We start from the raw sequence: 17930 nt of genomic DNA, 5'->3' as shown, positions 1-17930 counted from the left end.
GGAGCCCCTGCTGACATAAATACTATGTATGATTGTTGCTCAGGTGTCCAAGTACTTTTGGTAGAAGGTATACTTCTGCTTCTATTTTGGTATTCCTCTGTAACGCTTCCCGGCTTTGATCACGGTCGTACTCGCCTATATAGGACAAACACATGGAGAGAATTACATTTACATAAGGCAAATAATAAATTATGAATATAGGAACTAAATAATGAATAGAAATATATAGATCGTGTTCCTCGTTTCCAACTACTGGCGCCGTAGACCACGACGAGACTCCGCGTAAATCGGGGATCGAACATCTTCCAATGAAGAATCGTTTTCAAGCCCTGGATATAAAATGTCATTCACATGTTCCATTTCAGAAGAGTAACTTTGATCAGCAGTGAAGATGTTGACTTTCCTATATACACAGATAGTGAAGACTTTCTGTCTAGAGCAGATGGAAGCATTGCGTTCAGTAAACCTCGTGTAATGTCATTTGGAAAGCATTATCCACGGCAGAAAGTACAAAAAAACATTTCAGCCGCCTAATACAATTGTGCGTTTCACACTTTAAACTAGAACTGTACAAATACAAGAGGATTTGGGGCTTTGGAAGTGAAAAACTCGCAGAGCAATTGTTCCGGTCTGTGGAATCAGAAAGTAAACTTTGTTGCTGCAGCGAGTGTAATTCCCAGCACATCGCCGCCATCAAGGTATTTTGGACGCATGGAGATTACAGGAGCCAAAATGTTTTTCTTGATAGATCAACAAGCAGAAAACACAACGCGATGCTGTACGGCATCCACAAGTACAACACCCGCTGCCTGCGGGGAGTCGTAGAAAATGTCAGACGTGCCTAATGTAATGTAACAAAGGTAATGCAGGTATTGATTTCCATGGACCATTACACTCGATATTTGGCAGTCCTCGAATATTCTTAGTGCCCAGTGGAAGAAATAATCAAAGCTTCTTCGTCTAATCAACCGGAAATTTATCATCAAAAGATTCACCATTTTCATGTGATGAGCTCGATAACAGCAATAGCCAGGAGGATTTAATAATCCTCCTTGGTCTATCATCAAGGTATATGAAAGCAGGACACCATCATAGCGGAGGACAGGAGGCCCGTCACCTTCACATACCGCTGACCTGCAGCCCTGAGAAATACCTAATAATTAGTGGCAAAAGTACAACATAAGCCTGGGGCTGTTTGCACTACTTGAGCCCATCGTATAACTTTCTTGTATTGTCCCCACAAATTAATGGAGCTGATGTTCTAACTCTATGAAATAATAGAGCTCATGTTGCACTTCTGTAAAATAAAGGAGCCCATGTTGTACTCCTGTAAAATAATAGAGCTCATGTTGTACTCCTGTAAAATAATAGAGCTCATGTTGTACTCCTGTAAAATAATGGAGCCCATGTTGTACTCCTATAACATAATAGAGCCCATGTTGTACTCCTATAACATAATAGAGCCCATGTTGTACTCCTATAACATAATAGAGCCCATGTTGTACTCTTGTAAAATAATAGAGCCCATGTTGTACTCCTGTAAAATAATAGAGCTCATGTTGTACTCCTGTAAAATAATAGAGCTCATGTTGTACTCCTATAAATTAACAGAGCTCATGTTGTACTCCTGTAAAACAATAGAGCTCATGTTGTACTCCTATAAAATAATAGAGCCCATGTTGTACTCCTGTAAAATAATAGAGCTCATGTTGTACTCCTGTAAAACAATAGAGCTCATGTTGTACTCCTATAAAATAATAGAGCCCATGTTGCACTCCTGTAAAATAATAGAGCCCATGTTGTACTCCTATAAAATAATAGAGCCCATGTTGTACTCCTATAACATAATAGAGCCCATGTTGTACTCCTATAAAATAATAGAGCTCATGTTGTACTCCTATAAAATAATCCAGCCCATGTTGCACTCCTGTAAAATAATAGAGCCCATGTTGCACTCTTGTAAAATATTAGAGCGCATATTGTACCGCAATTAAATAACAGAGCCCATGTTGTACTCCTATAAAATAATGCAGCTCATGTTTTACTCCTGTAAAATAATAGAGCCCATCTTGTACCGCAATTAAATAATAGAGACCACATTGTGGGCGTCAACTATTCACTGATTATTACTGTGTACATGGCCCTTCAGTTGACCCCGACAAGAAGCAATGTGGGGTTTTCTAAATTAACTGGTCATCAGAATAACTTTTAATCTCCCTAATCTTCATTCAGGTCAATTTGCATAGAAAGCATAGACAGTTTCTACAGGCTACATTGTCACTTTGTTACATTCCTGTACAATCCCTTGAAGAGGTCCTCCGGTCAAAAACTTTGATCACCTATCCTCAAGATAGGTCATCAATAATAATAAATCACTGCTTGGCATCCTACCGATGAGCTGATCGCCCGGCCTGCCATTACTGCATTAGACCGGAGATCTTTATGGGATCGGGAGAGGAAGTACCTTGGCTGGCTTCACTCCCATCGGTGTCAGAGGTGGAAGTGCCAGAAGTGTAACAGACAGCTTCAGCTCCTATTAATTTCAATGGGAGTAGCCTGCTAAGGAACTTCTGTTGCCGACTTCAATGATGATGTGCTGACAGCTGATTGCTGGGGATCCCAAGCTGTGGGTCCCTGGCGATTAACTAATGTCATCAACAGTTTTTTCTTGGAAAACCCCTTCAAATACTTTCCTTATCTTGTCCAGATACAAGCGTCTCTATGCTCCAGAATTCATCTGTTCCTTCTAAATGCACTTAAAGGGATTGTTTACTTTAATACTATGGCTGGACTGATTATTGCTCATTAGGGTAGTGCCCAGGTACCCATTGCCAGAATGGTCCTAAGATTTTTAAAGAAAATATATCACCTATTTTTGCTAAGCATTTTCCATTTTTTAAATCAGTTTTTATTTTGTGATTTTTTCTAATTTTATTGTCTGTATGGGGGCAGCCATCTTGGCTAAGCTGCAGTTAACAGTATTTAGATATATGCTTTACAGAAGCCTAATGAGTCTTACATGGAGTAGTCAAGAGGGGACTTACTTATGGGAGAGTTTTATGAGCAAGTTTCTGTGGCCTTTGCAGGGAGGAGGAGGTGAGCTGTGATTACCTATTGATGTCTATGGGGTTATGTTGTGGGCATGCTCTGTGACCTATGCAGGGAGGCGAGCTGTGATTACCTATTGATGTCTATGGGGTAGTGTTGTGAGCATGCTCTGTGACCTATGCAGGGAGGCGAGCTGTGATTACCTACTGATGTCTATGGGGTAGTGTTGTGGGCATGCTCTGTGACCATTGCAGGGAGGAGGTGAGCTGTGATTACCTACTGATGTCTATGGAGGAGTATTGTGGGCATGCTCTGTGACCTGTGCAAGTAGGAAGATGAGAGCTGTGATCATACCTATTGATTTCTATGGAAGTGTGTTGTAGGCATGCTCTGTGACTTATGCATGGATAGAGAGAAGGTCATCTTTTATCACCTATTGATGTCTATGGGAGAGTGTTGTGGGAATGCCCTGTGGCAGTTGCAGGGGGGGAGGAGGTGAGCTGTGACATCACCTATGGTGAATAGTGGATTCTGTGTTATCAATAGTTAGATAGATGTCACCTTTCCTTGCAATCCTGCCTGTGATGTTAATGAGATGACGGTCGAGAAGTTTTCTCTATAGAACAGGAAGTGTCAGATTATTATTAGGTTCGGTGGTCCGAGGAAAAACTGCAAGATTATAGGATTCTTTTAAAAATAAATCAGGACATTAAAAATAAAGATAAAGAAGAATAATTTGTCATATTCTCCTGTCTGCCAGCTCCTAATAACTAGAAACTGGAACTCTCCCAGGTCCCCCACGATCAAAGACCTATAAGAGTAATTCCTGAACATATCTCCTATGAGAGATTAATAGCTATGCAGAACGATAGTTCTCAAAAGTTCCATTTTCTGCAGAATCCTTGGCCCCAACTCTCTCCCCTCTAAGGCCTTATGCACATGGCCGTGACGGGCTTCACAAGCGGAATACTGCAGCGGAGTCCATCACGGGGCCCCTCCCCCAAAGACCCCATACTCACCTCTGGATCCACTTAGCGAAGTCCCGCATGATGATCCGGCGCACATGCGCAGTACAGCGCAGGGTGCGCCGGCAGTGTCATATGACACGCCAGCGGCGTCACATGACGCGCCGACGGTGGGCGGGGCGCATATTCACGCTATACTTCCGCTGTGCTACAGCGGAAGTATAGCGTGACGGGCGGCTTCCATTGACTACAATTCCCAAGCATGTACATTGAGCTATTAGGTTCAATAGAACCTAACAGCTGCAGTGAAACGCCGCAGGTTTCTGCCGTGTTAAACGCGGCGGAAATCTGGCCGTGAGCATTAAAGGGGTTGTCCCGCGAAACAAAGCGGGGGTATACACTTCTGTATGGCCATATTAATGCACTTTGTAATGTACATTGTGCATTAATTATGAGCCATACGGAAGTTATTCACTTACCTGTTCCGTTGCTAGCGTCCTCGTCTCCATGGTGCCGTCTAATTTTCACCGTCTAATTGCCGGATTAGACGCGCTTGCGCAGTCCGGTCTTCTTCTTTTCTGAATGGGACCGCTCGTGCCGGAGAGCGGCTCCTCGTAGCTCCGCCCCGTTATGTGCCGATTCCAGCCAATCAGGAGGCTGGAATCGGCAATGGACCGCAGAGAAGACCTGCGGTCCACCGAGGGGGAAGATCCCGGCGGCCATCTTCACCAGGTAAGTAAGAAGTCACCGGAGCGCAGGGATTCAGGTAAGCACTATCCGGTTTTCTTTTTTAACCCCTGCATCGGGTTTGTCTCGCGCCGAACGGGGGGGCTATTGAAAAAAAACAAAAAACGTTTCGGCGCGGGACAACCCCTTTAAAGGGGTTGTCCCGCGCCGAAACGGGTTTTTTTTTTTTTCAACCCCCCCCCCCGTTCGGCGCGAGACAACCCCGATGCAGGGAGGTAAAGAAAGCTCACCGGAGCGCTTACCTGAATCCCCGCGCTCCGGTGACTTCTCTACTCACCGCTGAAGATGGCCTCTTCCTCCGTGGACCGCAGCTCTTCTGTGCGGTCCACTGCCGATTCCAGCCTCCTGATTGGCTGGAATCGGCACGTGACGGGGCGGAGCTACACGGAGCTACACGGAGCCCCATAGAAGACTGCAGAAGACCCGGACTGCGCAAGCGCGGCTAATTTGGCCATCGGAGGGCGAAAATTAGTCGGCACCATGGAGACGAGGACGCCAGCAACGGAACAGGTAAGTATAAAACTTTTTATAACTTCTGCATGGCTCATAATTAATGCACAATGTACATTACAAAGTGCATTATTATGGCCATGCAGAAGTGTACAGACCCACTTGCTGCCTCGGGACAACCCCTTTAAGCCTAACACTGCCTCAATATATATATCTGTTCCTTGTTTTGTGTTTTTTTGTTTCCTTTACTAATGGCTTTACATGTGTGTCAATAGTTTGTCAGTTCAGCATCTGCTTCTCATCTTCTCTTTTCTTGTAAGTTTTATCAATTTTCGGACTATTAATTAAGCCCTAATGAAAACACGACCCGTCCTGGAGGGCACATATTGAAGGGTGCATGTTAAAGATCAAATGCTATGTAACATTGTTTCTGTATTTTGTCAATTGTAACAGTACTTAAGAACGGTAAGAACAGACCATGGAATAACAGAATGGTTTAAGATTGGGAAAGGAGTACGGCAGGGGTGTGTGCTCTCACCCTACCTATGCAACTTGTATGCAGAACACATCATGTGACGAGCGGGGCTTGGTGAATCCAAGGCTGGAGGTAAAATCGCTGGAAGAATCATCATTAACAATCTTAGATATGCAGATGATACAACTATGATGGCTGAAAGCGAGGAGAAGATGAGGAACCTTATTACTAAGGTGAAAGAAGAAAGTGCAAAGGCTGGGTTACAGTTAAACATACAAAAACAAGATTATGGCAACCAGATTGATGGACAACTGGCAAGTAGAGGGAGAAAACATGGAGGCAGTGACAGACTTCATATATCTAGGCACAAAGATCACTGAAGACGCGGACTGCAGCAAGGAAATCAGAAGATGTTTACTTCTTGGGAGGAGAGCAATGGCCAATCTCAATAAAATAGTTAAGAGCAGAGACATCACACCGACAACGAAGGTCCGCATCGCTAAAGCAAGGGTATTCTGCATAGTAACCTATGGATGTGAGAGCTGGACCATAAGGAAAGCTGAGCGAAGGAAAATAGACGCTATTGAACTGTGGTGTTGGAGGAAAATGCCGAGAGTGCCTTGGACCGCAAGAAGATCAAACCAGTCCATACTCCAGAAAATAAAGCCAGGCGGCTCACTGGAGGGACTGATATTAAAGGCAAAACTGAAGTACTTTGGCCATATAATGAGAAGACAGGATACCTTGTAGAAGATACTGATGTTGGGGAAGGTGGAAGGCAAAAAGAAGAGGGGCCGGCCAAGGGCAAGATGGATGGATGATATCCTTCAGGTGATGGACTGGTCCTCGGTGGTGCTGGGGGTGGCGACAAAAAGCTCTGACGTGGGCTGGTCCATTAGGTCACAAAGACTCGGAAGCGACTGGACGAATCAACAACAAAACAACAATAATTCTGAAATATCCAATAAAAAGTTAATTTGGAAAAAAAAAATATTTTTAAATGATTTTAAAATAACTTTTGGTGATTTTTTTTTTTAACTCAAAACCTTGAATCCCACAAGAGGTCACCTGGGATGCAGAATACACTCAGCTTGCCATTATCTCTTCTGAATCGGCTCTTTCTCATGATCAAAGTTTACCATCTATTGTCCTTTCAATGTGTCCAGCAGAGATAACAGCCGCTCTCATAGCAAATGTTGCGGCATGTATCTGTACAAGCCATAAAAGACTGCAGTAGGTTAGTCCGTGTTGGCAGAAGCCATTCTTCCTGCTCATTAAGTGCCATCTTTGTCTTTAAACCACTGTTTTGCATGTGTCCCGGTCTTCAGGTCGACTCTTATTTATAGTGTAACTTTAGTGGAAGTCCAGGGACTTCCAGCATCTGACAGGAGCCGCGGATGTCGTCTTTTAATCATAAAGTTGAAGAGCGGCTCAGCTCTCTGCTCAAACAGCGCCATGTCTTTGAAGTCGCGGACTAGAGATCAGGTACGGTACACAGAGAGGCTGTGCAGCCGGAGCCTTACATTCATCATCACACACAAAGCATATAATAAAGTCCAGTGTTTATGTCGTACAAAGCAATGATACAAAAAAGCCTTTGATAAATGAGCAGAAAACCTTTTATGATGTTCTGTTTAGACAACTTGTCATCCTACAATGGCAAATGGAGCGCAATAAACAAAAGCATGAAGAGAGAAGATTACAGCCGCTATACTCTTCCAACATTAAACGTCTTACATTATGGGCATTTCCTCCTATTATCCGGCCACTTTTGAACGGCACGTCTTGAATCGTCTGCTGGCTCGATAAAGGAAAGAATCCCCTCCTCTAAAATAAAGATGGCTTAGGCATTTAAATCCCAGACTGTGCCGCTTGTAGGAAAGGTTGTAACCCCTTTACATCACACATCGTCTTCTACTTAACGGAATTTTCCAGTTTCATGTCAATAAAAGTTCCACAAAGTTTTTGTATACTTTGTTTCGATTTTTTACCATTTTCAAATACCGTATATACCGGCGTATAAGACGACTTTTGAACCCCGAAAAATCTGCTCTGCAGTCGGGGGTCGTCTTATGCGCCGGTAATACAAAAAAAAAAAAGTGTAAAAAAAAAAAAATTATTACTCACCTCCCACGGCGTTCTGTCGCGCTCCGGCAGGATGTCGCTCGCCCCGGCAGGCTGTCGCTCGCTCCTCGTCCCCGGCGCAGCATAGCTTTCTGAATGCGGGCTTGAAATCCCCGCTTCCAGAAAGCTAATACACACGCCGGCAGCCATGACAGCATTGAATGGCTGTGATTGGCTAAAGCACACGTGGCTTCAGCCAATCACACTATTCAATGACATCATTGAATGGCTGTGATTGGCTGAAGGCGCACGTGTTAGCAATCACACCCATTCAATGATGTCATTGAATAGTGTGATTGGCTGAAGCCACGTGTGCTTTAGCCAATCACAGCCATTCAATGATGTCATGGCTGCCGGCGTGTGTATTAGCTTTCTGGAAGCGGGGATTTCAAGCCCCGCATTCAGAAAGCTATGCTGCGCCGGGGACGAGGAGCGAGCGACAGCCTGCCGGAGCGAGCGACATCCTGCCGGAGCGCGACAGAACGCCGTGGGAGGTGAGTAATGAATTTATTTTTTTTCTCCACTGTATACCGGCGTATAAGGTGACAGTTGGGGGGTCGTCTTATACGCCCCGTCGCCTTATACGCCGGTATATACGGTACTTGTTTGTGGTCAGGGACAAGGAGGCAGCGAACCCCTATATACTGTGTATACGACTGCAGTCAAGATTATTCAGCCCCACTGACAATTCCCTCAGGAACGCTGGCAGAAGCTGATCTCTGGGTCTGCATCATATTTGCAGCAGGTCATAACAGCAAAAGGTGCTACTAAGTACTGAAGACACTAATGAAGGGGGGGGGGGGGGGGGTAATTCTGACATTGCAGTAGTCACTGTAGTGTTGAATTTTGAGAATCCCCTTATGATACAGGGTGTAGTCAAAAAGTCTGATCCAGCGCTATATTTCGTTACTGGTGTCTTTTACTGAAATAGCAATAGCATACTTGAATAGAAAAACATGGGTGCAGTACACGATGGTACCTCTAGGGGCATCGGAACATAGATATCAACTTTGTGTTGTGGCCCCTGTAAGAGATAGAGAGTAAAACCCAATTACAAAGTTGAAAAGCAGCATGTGAGAAGCAGAGATCCGCTTTCCGCTTCTCTCTAAGTCCCGTGGGACCGCTGTTAGGACTGAAGTAAGGAGAGTGTACTGGAAGTGCCCAATCTAAACAATGCTCTGTGAGCGAAAATCAGCAGCAGCAGCTGCACAAATCTCTGCTGGTTGTGGTCATAAATTAGCTAATTAAAAGGGCAGAAGACATAGGGCTCACTCACATGGGCGTATGTGGCCCGCGTATTTTTCATGCACGTAAATATGCAGTACATATATGTTATATGCTCATAGCCTATATTGGCGTATAGTATGTGCGTAATATGCATCAAATTAGAAAATGCTGCATTGTCTTTCACACATGTGATACACGTGTGAAAAAATGCAGCTATTACATGCATAATACACGGGCCGCATACTCCCGTGTAAGTGAGCCCTTAGAGCATGCTGTATTTTGTGTACATTTGTGCACCAAAGGGCCCCATCGGAGTCTATACATAGGTTTGGAGCACCATCCTGCAGTTGGAATTTATGCCTAAGGCCTCCTTCCCACGAACGGATTTACACCGCGTAAATCCGCGGCAAAAATCCGCTGCGTTGCCCCCTGCTATTAGGTTCTATTGAACCTAATAGCACAATGCTCACGGTGCGGAATTCCACCGCGGAATTTCGCACCGTGAAATCTCCCGTCCTCACCCGCAGCATGCTCTATTTGTCGCGGGTTCACGCGCTGACGGCTTCCATTGCAGTCAATGGAAGCCGTCCATTCACGCTATCTCCCGCTGCAACCAGCGGAAGATAGCGTGAAAAAACGCTTCCCCGCCTACCGCCGCGCGTCATATGACGCGGCCGGCGCGTCACGTGACACGGCTGGCCGCGCACGTGACGCGGTGGGCGTGTCACATGACGCGACTGCGGTGGGCGGGGAAGCGTCTTCACGCTATCTTCCGCTGGTAAGTATGGGGTCTCTGGGGGGCGCCGTGACGGGCTTCACTGCGGAATATTACGCGGCGGAGCCCGTCACGCTCGTGTGAAGCCGGCCTAAAACCTTCCCCTAACATTACTATTAGCAGATGTAACACATTGGGAAAGTGTCTTGCTGTATAGCTGCCGCTTTAGTTTTTGCCATACCTCTATGGGACACCCTAATCTACATGTATAATTCTAAGCAGCCCTCCCCCCCCCCCCCCCCACATGTACTATGTGTGTGAATGGTCGTTCATCAGTATCTTACACCTGTGTAATACTCCATATAGCAATCTGCCCGTCTGCCTGTGAGGATGAGGTTCCATATCCGCCCTTGTATTCTGCATCAGTATGCCAGTAAGTATGGCCGTCTTCTCTGATATTAGGATGCGCAAGAAAATAGGGCGCAGCATTGTAGGAGAATGTGATGACAAATTTAATGGCATGATTAAAATGTATCGGTTTACCGCAGATTACTGTTTATGGATGCCTGTGAATGGAAGACATCAAGCTATTGTCGTACAAATAGCCTGTATCTGATATAATGTACCCAAAGTATTGAAGTAATGTGCATTATCATCAAGGCACATGTATATAGAAGAGCCACATGCATAAAGACTGAACAATGTCATTTAGTTATATAATTCAGAGCCGTAGGTCCTTCGCCTGTCACCTCATTTGCACGCTACCGGTCAAGACCAAAATAATATAGAATCAGATGGAGCGCCGCCATATTTTCTGGCAGACTCCGTATCCTCCCTTTAACAGGTCACATGTTCTCATTTCATATTCGCACTACCAAGAAGGAATATACACTATGCTACCAAAAGTACTTGGACCTCCTATCAGTAGAATGGATCGTGTCTTATTAGCATGTCACATGTCCTAAACCATGCTACATAAGGTGCAGACCCTTGAAGGTGTCAGCCATAGTTTGTTACCAGAACTGTGCACTATTGGGTATATGGGTTATGCCGCTGCACACAAGCCGTCCATCATGAAGCACAATGCATCGGGCCGTCTATAATGGTGCATAGATAGTTGTCATTGGACAGTTGAGAAATGGAAGAACATTCTATTGATTGACAGATCCCACTACCCTATCTTCACATCAGATGGACGTACCGGGGTGTGAAAGATGATGGGGAACGCCTTCTGCCTGAGTGTGTTGTGCCAACAGTTCAGTACAGAGGAGGTTCCATTATGGTCTGGGGGTGGTTTACGTGGCATGCTCTTGGTCGGTTGGTTGTAGTGACAAGAACCATGAACAGGGAGGTGTACCTTGATATTCTAGGCAGTAATATGCTGCTTACAATGTGGTAATACTCTGGGAATGGTCGGCCATACTTCCAACAAGACAATGCGCCTCGTCACAAGTCCAACACTGTTTCACGTTGGCTTGAGGATATGGATGTTCTATGACTAAACTGGCTGCACAGAGTCCCAACCTGAACCCTACTGAACATCTGTGGGACAAACTGGAACATCGGATGGGAAAAGTGAACAGCATCCATCTTGTCACGTTTGTCTCCAGGGATCTGTGGTACTACAGATGATCTGCAGCTTTCTTGCTCAGGTGTGGGGATTGTGCTGCCTAGTCTTGTGTGTGTTAGCCAATCACTCCAAAGTCAGCACAACAAAAAGACAGCATAGTGCATAACATAATATATGAACACCACTTAGAAGTCATGCATGCCACCAATGCAACCCATGCTGTATGGAGCCACCTCACCCACCAGACAAGGGGAAAAGATGCCAGGAATCACCCAGCTGACATACAAGGAACACTGTGGCCAGCATCACCAGCCTGTACCACACACAAGAACATCCTATGTTTGGAGGCTGCACCTGCCAAGGGAAATGAAGAAACCAATACAAGGTGGCCCAGCGGTCTTCGGATCTAGGCCCTTGCTGTTCCTAGGAACCCACGCACCCAGGACAGGACACATATACATGACACCACCAACAGGGACAACTGGACAGGGCAAGAAGGCACACAGAGCCATAATCACATCATACAGCAGCTAAAAATGCAAACACTAGTAGCAGATGTTAATGCTATAAATGCCAGATATTTGTTGACATTTTGATCAAAATATGGAAGCTAGCGGGCCACGTCACGGCTCCTGGCTATACCACTAGTCCCTGCGCTAAGCAGGAGTCCAGTGACATAACCAAACATACACAAACCTTTCTTGCAGCCACCACATATAGCACCTGCTTACACCACACACAGAGAGAGAATGAGAACAGAGAAAGCTGAACCTACCCACGCCTGAGAAGACAACTTTATGTGTACTGACCTGAAGTGATTGGCTGACTGGCTGACACACACGCCTAGCCAGCACAATCCCCACACCTGAGCAGGAAAGCTGCAGATCATCTGTAATACCACAGAGATAAACGTGACACTTCTTCTCTGAGAGAACTCAACAGATATTTGCAGGATGAATGGAGGGAAATACTAGCTAAAGTGTATCAGACGTTAGTAGAAAATACACCATGGAGAATATCCGGTGTCAATAGAGCCAAAGGAGGCCCACTAAGTAATAACATATAGAAATAAATGCTACTTTTGGTAGGATAGTGCAGTAGACATCAGATAAAGTGAACGCATATGAGAAACTCTACTTACAAACATCTTCTTCTCTATCAGTAATGTGGACTCATTCTTCTCTACGTTCAGCTTCACCACGTTGCCTTGCTGGGTTTTAAATAATAGTTCTTTACCTGAAAGACAAACCAGAATTATGTAAGGGGAGGAGAATAAAAGGTTTCGAATAACTAGTATCAACCATGAAGGTCAATCCCTAAGCAGATCCCATCTGATCCCAAATAATACAAGAGAACAAGATAGTTGATGTTGGGAAGACATAATCCAGTTCTAATAGTTGGAGAGACCATGGAAGCACAATCTAGGAAGAGCTGATAGGCTGTTATGCGTAGGAAAGGGCTCTTTGCTCGTGTTACAAGGCCGGTTTAAACATCCATCAGGTACAAGTGGATATAAAATGGGTTAAAATGCCAAGCTTTTGTCATGTTAACAAATCTGACAAAGATGACTCATTTCAGGACTTATTTCCACCTTCAATGTGACCCGTTATCTGTACAATTCTATTGAAAAGCCGAGTGGAAAAAAAAAATGAAATGGTGTGGTTGCATAAATATACACACCCTAGAACTAATACTTTGTTGATGAACCCTTTGACTTTATGGCAGCATTCTATCTTTTTGGGTTGGTGTCTATCAGCATGGCACAGATTTGAACCTAAGACACCAGCATTACATGACAATAGTGCTAACCACTGGAAGGAGGAGGAGGAGACGGAGGAGGAGGAGTAGGAGCACAAAAAGAACATGCAAACTCCATACAGATGTTGTTCTTGCACAGGAGCCTAGGACTCCAGCATTGGAAGGCAAGAGTGCTAACCACTGAGACACCATAGGGCTTATTTACTATTGAAAATACAACATTTTTTTAGTGCAAATTATGCCAGAAAACTGTCTTTCACACTTTGCGTTACATTTACTACGTGTCTTTAGGCACTTTCAGACGGTTTCTCCGACTTATCAGAAAAAGGGGCATGGCTTCAATTATGCCAAATTGCAGTGAAATGCGCCAAAAGTTTGGTAAAATTTTTGCCATAAACTAAGCTAACTAATAGGTGGTCAAAACGTAGACTAGGCAGTATGAGCGAGTGTACTCGCTAAGGTAAACTACTCGAGCGAGTAGTGCGTTATGCGAGTACCTGCCCACTCGTCTCTAAAGATTCGGGTGTCGGTGGGGGGCGGGGACGGCGGGGGAGAGCGGGGAGGAACGAGGGGGGATATCTTTCTCTCCCTCTCTCCCACCCCTGCTGCCCCCTGCTCACTCCCGCAACTCACCGCTCTCCCCCCCCCCGGCACCTGAATCTTTTGAGAAGAGTGGGCAGCTACTCGCATAAGGCACTACTCGCTCGAGTAGTTTGCCTTAGCGAGTACGCTCGCTCATCTCTACTAGGCAGGCTTAAAATTTGACAGATTTATCATTCAGCAGAGCCACTGTGATAAATATGGTACATTGTAAGTTTGGACTGTCTAACTCTTAGACAAATATTACTAACTAAGCCGGCATGTTTCCTCTTATTCCTTCTTCCTTTTGCTCCTTCTATCTCATTCTTCAGGATGAGGAGGGGAAGGAGAAAAAGAAAAAAGTGAAAAAGAAGAAAGAAGAGCAGCATATACATAATAACATAGTATGTTAGGCAGAAAGAAGACAATGTTTATCTAGTTCAGCCTGTCTCTCCACCTCCCTTCCTCGTTGATAGAGATGAGCGAACGTGTTCTTCCGAGCTTGATATTCGTGCGAATATTAGGGTGTTCGGTATGTTCGTTATCCGTAACGAACACCATGCGGTGTCCGGGTTACTTTAACTTTCTTCCCTGAGACGTTCGCGCTTTTTTTTGGCCAATATAAAGACAGGGAAGGCATTACAACTTCCCCCTGCAACGTTTAAGCCCTATACCACCCCCCTGCTGTGAGTGGCTGGGGAGATAAGGTGTCCGCCTGATATAAAAGTCTGCCCCTCCCGCGGTTCGCTATGGATGCATTCTATATGCGCTCAATGGGGCCAGCGGCAGCAGCGCCGACCCCATTGAGAACATATAGAAGACAAATCCTTCTTCTCTGGCACAGCTGTAACAGCTGTAGCAGAGAAGAACGATGTTTGCCCATTGAATTCAATGGAACCGGCAATACAGCCGACTCCACTGAATGCAATGGGCTGCCGGCGATCGCAGGATGAATGGTCGGAAAGGGGTTAAATATATAACCCCTTTCCTGCAATTCATCCAGAAATGTGTTACACTAAAAATATATACCGGCGTATAAGGCGACGGGGCGTATAAGACGACCCCCCAACTGTCACCTTATACGCCGGTAATACAGTGGAGCAAAGAATAAAAATCATTACTTACGTTTTTAGATGATCTGCGGCTCTCCTGCAGGCTGTCACTCCCTCCTGGTCCACGGCAGACAAGCTTTCTCCACGAAAGGCTTGAAATCCCCGCCTCCAGAAACACAGCCAATCACAGCCATTCAATGACATCATTGTCATTGGCTGTGATTGGCTGAAGGCACGTGTCTTCCTGGAGGCAGGGATTTAAAGCCTTTCATAGAGAAAGCTTGTCTGCCGTGGATTAGGAGGGAGTGACAGTCTGCAGGAGCGCCGCAGATCATCTAAAAACGTAAGTAATGCTTTTTATTCTTTGCTCCACTGTATTACCGGCGTATAAGGTGACAGTTGGGGGGTCGCCTTATACGCCGGTATATATTTTTAGTGTAACACATTTCTGGATGAATTGCAGGAAAGGGGTTATATATTTAACCCCTTTCCGACCATTCATCCTGCGATCGCGGGCAGCCCATTGCATTCAGTGGAACCTGCTGTATTGCCGTTCCATTGAATTCAATGGGCAAACATCGTTCTTCTCTGCTACAGCTGTTACAGCTGTGCCAGAGGAGGACGATCTTTATGCTGACAGTGGGGGGGGGGGGGGGCACTCTTGCCGCTATTGTGGCTTAATAGTGGGACCTGTGAACTTGAGATGCAGCCCACCATGTAGCCCCTCGCCTGCCCTATCCGTCACTGTGTCATTCCCATCACTTTCTTGAATTGCCCAGATTTTCACACATGAAAACCTTAGCGAGCATCGGCGAAATACAAAAATGTTCGGGTCGCCCATTGACTTCAATGGGGTTCGTTATTCGAAACGAACACCCGGACATCGCGGGAAGTTCGTTCCGGATAACGAACACCCGAACATTTTGGTGTTCGCTCATCTCTACTCGTTGATCCTAAGGAAGGCAAAAAAAAAATCAAAAACAATGAGGCAGAAGCCAATTTAGCCCACTTTGTGGAAAAAATTTTCTTCCTGACTCCATAATGTCAGACTAATCCCTAGATCAACGCTTAAGAGTTCCTACCTGACTCCAAGACCAACAACCCCGCAGGTTATTTAATGTCTAAATCCTAAAAAGACGTCTAGGAGGAGAGGAGAAGAAGACAGAGAAGAAGGAGAAGGCCTTTAATGATTCGTCATAGGTAAATTGCAAATACTTTTGTATGTAGTCAGTAGAGGTGAGCGAGTATACTCGCTAAGGCACATTACTCGAGCGAGTAGTGCCTTAGCCGAGTATCTCCCCGCTCGTCTCTAAAGATTCGGGGGCCGGCGGGGGGTGGGGGCGGCGGGGGAGAGCGGGGAGGAACGGAGAGGAGGTCTCTCTCTCCCTCTCTCCCCCCCACTCCGCCCTTCTCCCCGCCGCAACTCACCTGTCACCGGCGCTCGAGTAATGTGCCTTAGCGAGTATACTCGCTCATCTCTAGTAGTCAGCCTTCCATTGATTCCATGTATTGACACGTAAATGGTGGAAGATTTTAAAACTACTATGACATCTTGGTATATGGATGTGCCGGGAACATATTCAGTATTCCACATAAGTGTACAGAAGAGAAGAAAGCTTCGTGTTTAGCATTGAAGCTCAATACTTAGTTGCGGCACTTTATGGACTCGTCGCCTCGCATGAAATACAATCATTTTAGTTATTACATGATGAAATCTTCTCGTCAGCGACTACTAAGTATCTGTTATCTATAATGCTTGTTTACGGCTTCAATGCCTATAATAGTCTACACCACGCGTCATCAGGTAGAAATCTAAAGGCCACGTGTAAGCTCACGTTTTCCCGGTAGGAGCGAATGCTTACGGTAGGCTCTGTTCAGGCGCTCGCGATGAGCTGTTCAGAGGCTAAAATGGAAAATATGCTTCTGGCAACTTTTTTTTTATTTCACAGCTTGCTTGTTAAATGTTTTTGAACCTTTAACATTCACTTATGGTTTTCATCAATCATTACAGCAAAGCGTAAAAGAACATCAAAACAAAAATCCATTTCAATGCACATTTAAACTTGTCAAAATTAACCTGTTGTTTACCGACCGGCAATCATTCTCTCTGTTGTCAGAAATGGCAATTAATTATCTTGGCATTTTTTCATCTTAACCGAAACACCCGGGTGAATTTCCAATCGGCGCTACTAAAACTCATTAGCAATTTCTTGACTTGAGAAATCAAAAAGTGTTTGTGTTGTTTTTTTTGACACATAAATTGTGATAAAAGGGGATGTGTCATCAGAAAATAACCTTTTGTATGAATCAGGTTTATGAATTAAACATTTTTTTTTAGAATGTTTAGGGATTTTTTTTAAATATTTTTGCTGTCACGATCCATATTTAAAAAGATCCTGCACTGACCACTGATATCATATAATAGACTGACACTTCTAATGGACAGAACTTTAAACAGTGATTTGCATTATTGATACTAATTACATTGGCTATTGCTGCAGCCAATAGGGGGCGCCGACGCTGGATGTCATCAGTGACGGCACATAAACACACCAGGGCTTCTACACTGGAAGCTCATGTGACATGTGTATATGATAGTACCAGGTCAGGAGACCCAGTGATATCAGCTGCCAGATGCTGTCATGATAAACATATTACTAGAATACAGCTTTAAGCGGGGGAGGGGCTCAAAACTAAAAAAAAAAAAAAAAAAATTGGGTAAACGTCTTTAATTTAAGACCCATAAAAAAAATGCTCTGTGTCCCAGTTTGTCCTTTTCAATAGCTTTTGTTAATATAAGATAGCAGTAGCAATTCTCTGGTTATCTGATCATCATTAGACGTGGGATGGTAGCCCTGATTTAAAAATGTCCTTTTAAAATAGTAGAAATGATCAGCCTTGTCTGTAGCGCTAGAGCAGATCCGGTTGTATCTGATGGTCTGACGGTAGACGATGGACTTTTTAATGTGCTTGGGGTTGAAACTGTGCCATTGGAGGTATGTGGGCCGAATATATTAGGTAATATGAAAAAAGTGTATAAGGTCTCGGTCACAGGGGCGATTTTCCCCGCGATTTGCGCATGCGATCTTTTAGAACCATTGCTTTGCAATAGTATCGGACACATGAGCGCTTTTTATGCGCTCGGCCGATAAATTATAGGACACAAAAAAATCGCAGATCGCACCTATCTGCGATCTGCGATTCCTTGTGTTCTATTATA

At 44.8% G+C, this 17930-nt stretch overlaps 1 protein-coding gene across 1 annotated transcript in view; it reads right to left on the bottom strand.

Annotated features, from left to right (window-relative positions):
* DPP6 (dipeptidyl peptidase like 6) overlaps nt 1-17930 on the bottom strand; it is a 676815-nt gene that overhangs the window by 325452 nt on the left and 333433 nt on the right. The window contains exon 4 of the mRNA XM_066584876.1: nt 12463-12557. Coding sequence (XP_066440973.1) covers nt 12463-12557 — 95 coding nt within the window. The remainder of the gene's footprint in view (nt 1-12462; nt 12558-17930) is intronic.

The sequence above is a fragment of the Eleutherodactylus coqui genome, chromosome 12 (assembly GCF_035609145.1).
Source record: "Eleutherodactylus coqui strain aEleCoq1 chromosome 12, aEleCoq1.hap1, whole genome shotgun sequence".
NCBI lineage: Eukaryota > Metazoa > Chordata > Amphibia > Anura > Eleutherodactylidae > Eleutherodactylus > Eleutherodactylus coqui.
The sequence above is the reverse complement of the archived record's forward strand: the minus strand, read 5'-3'. Positions and strand labels throughout refer to the sequence as shown.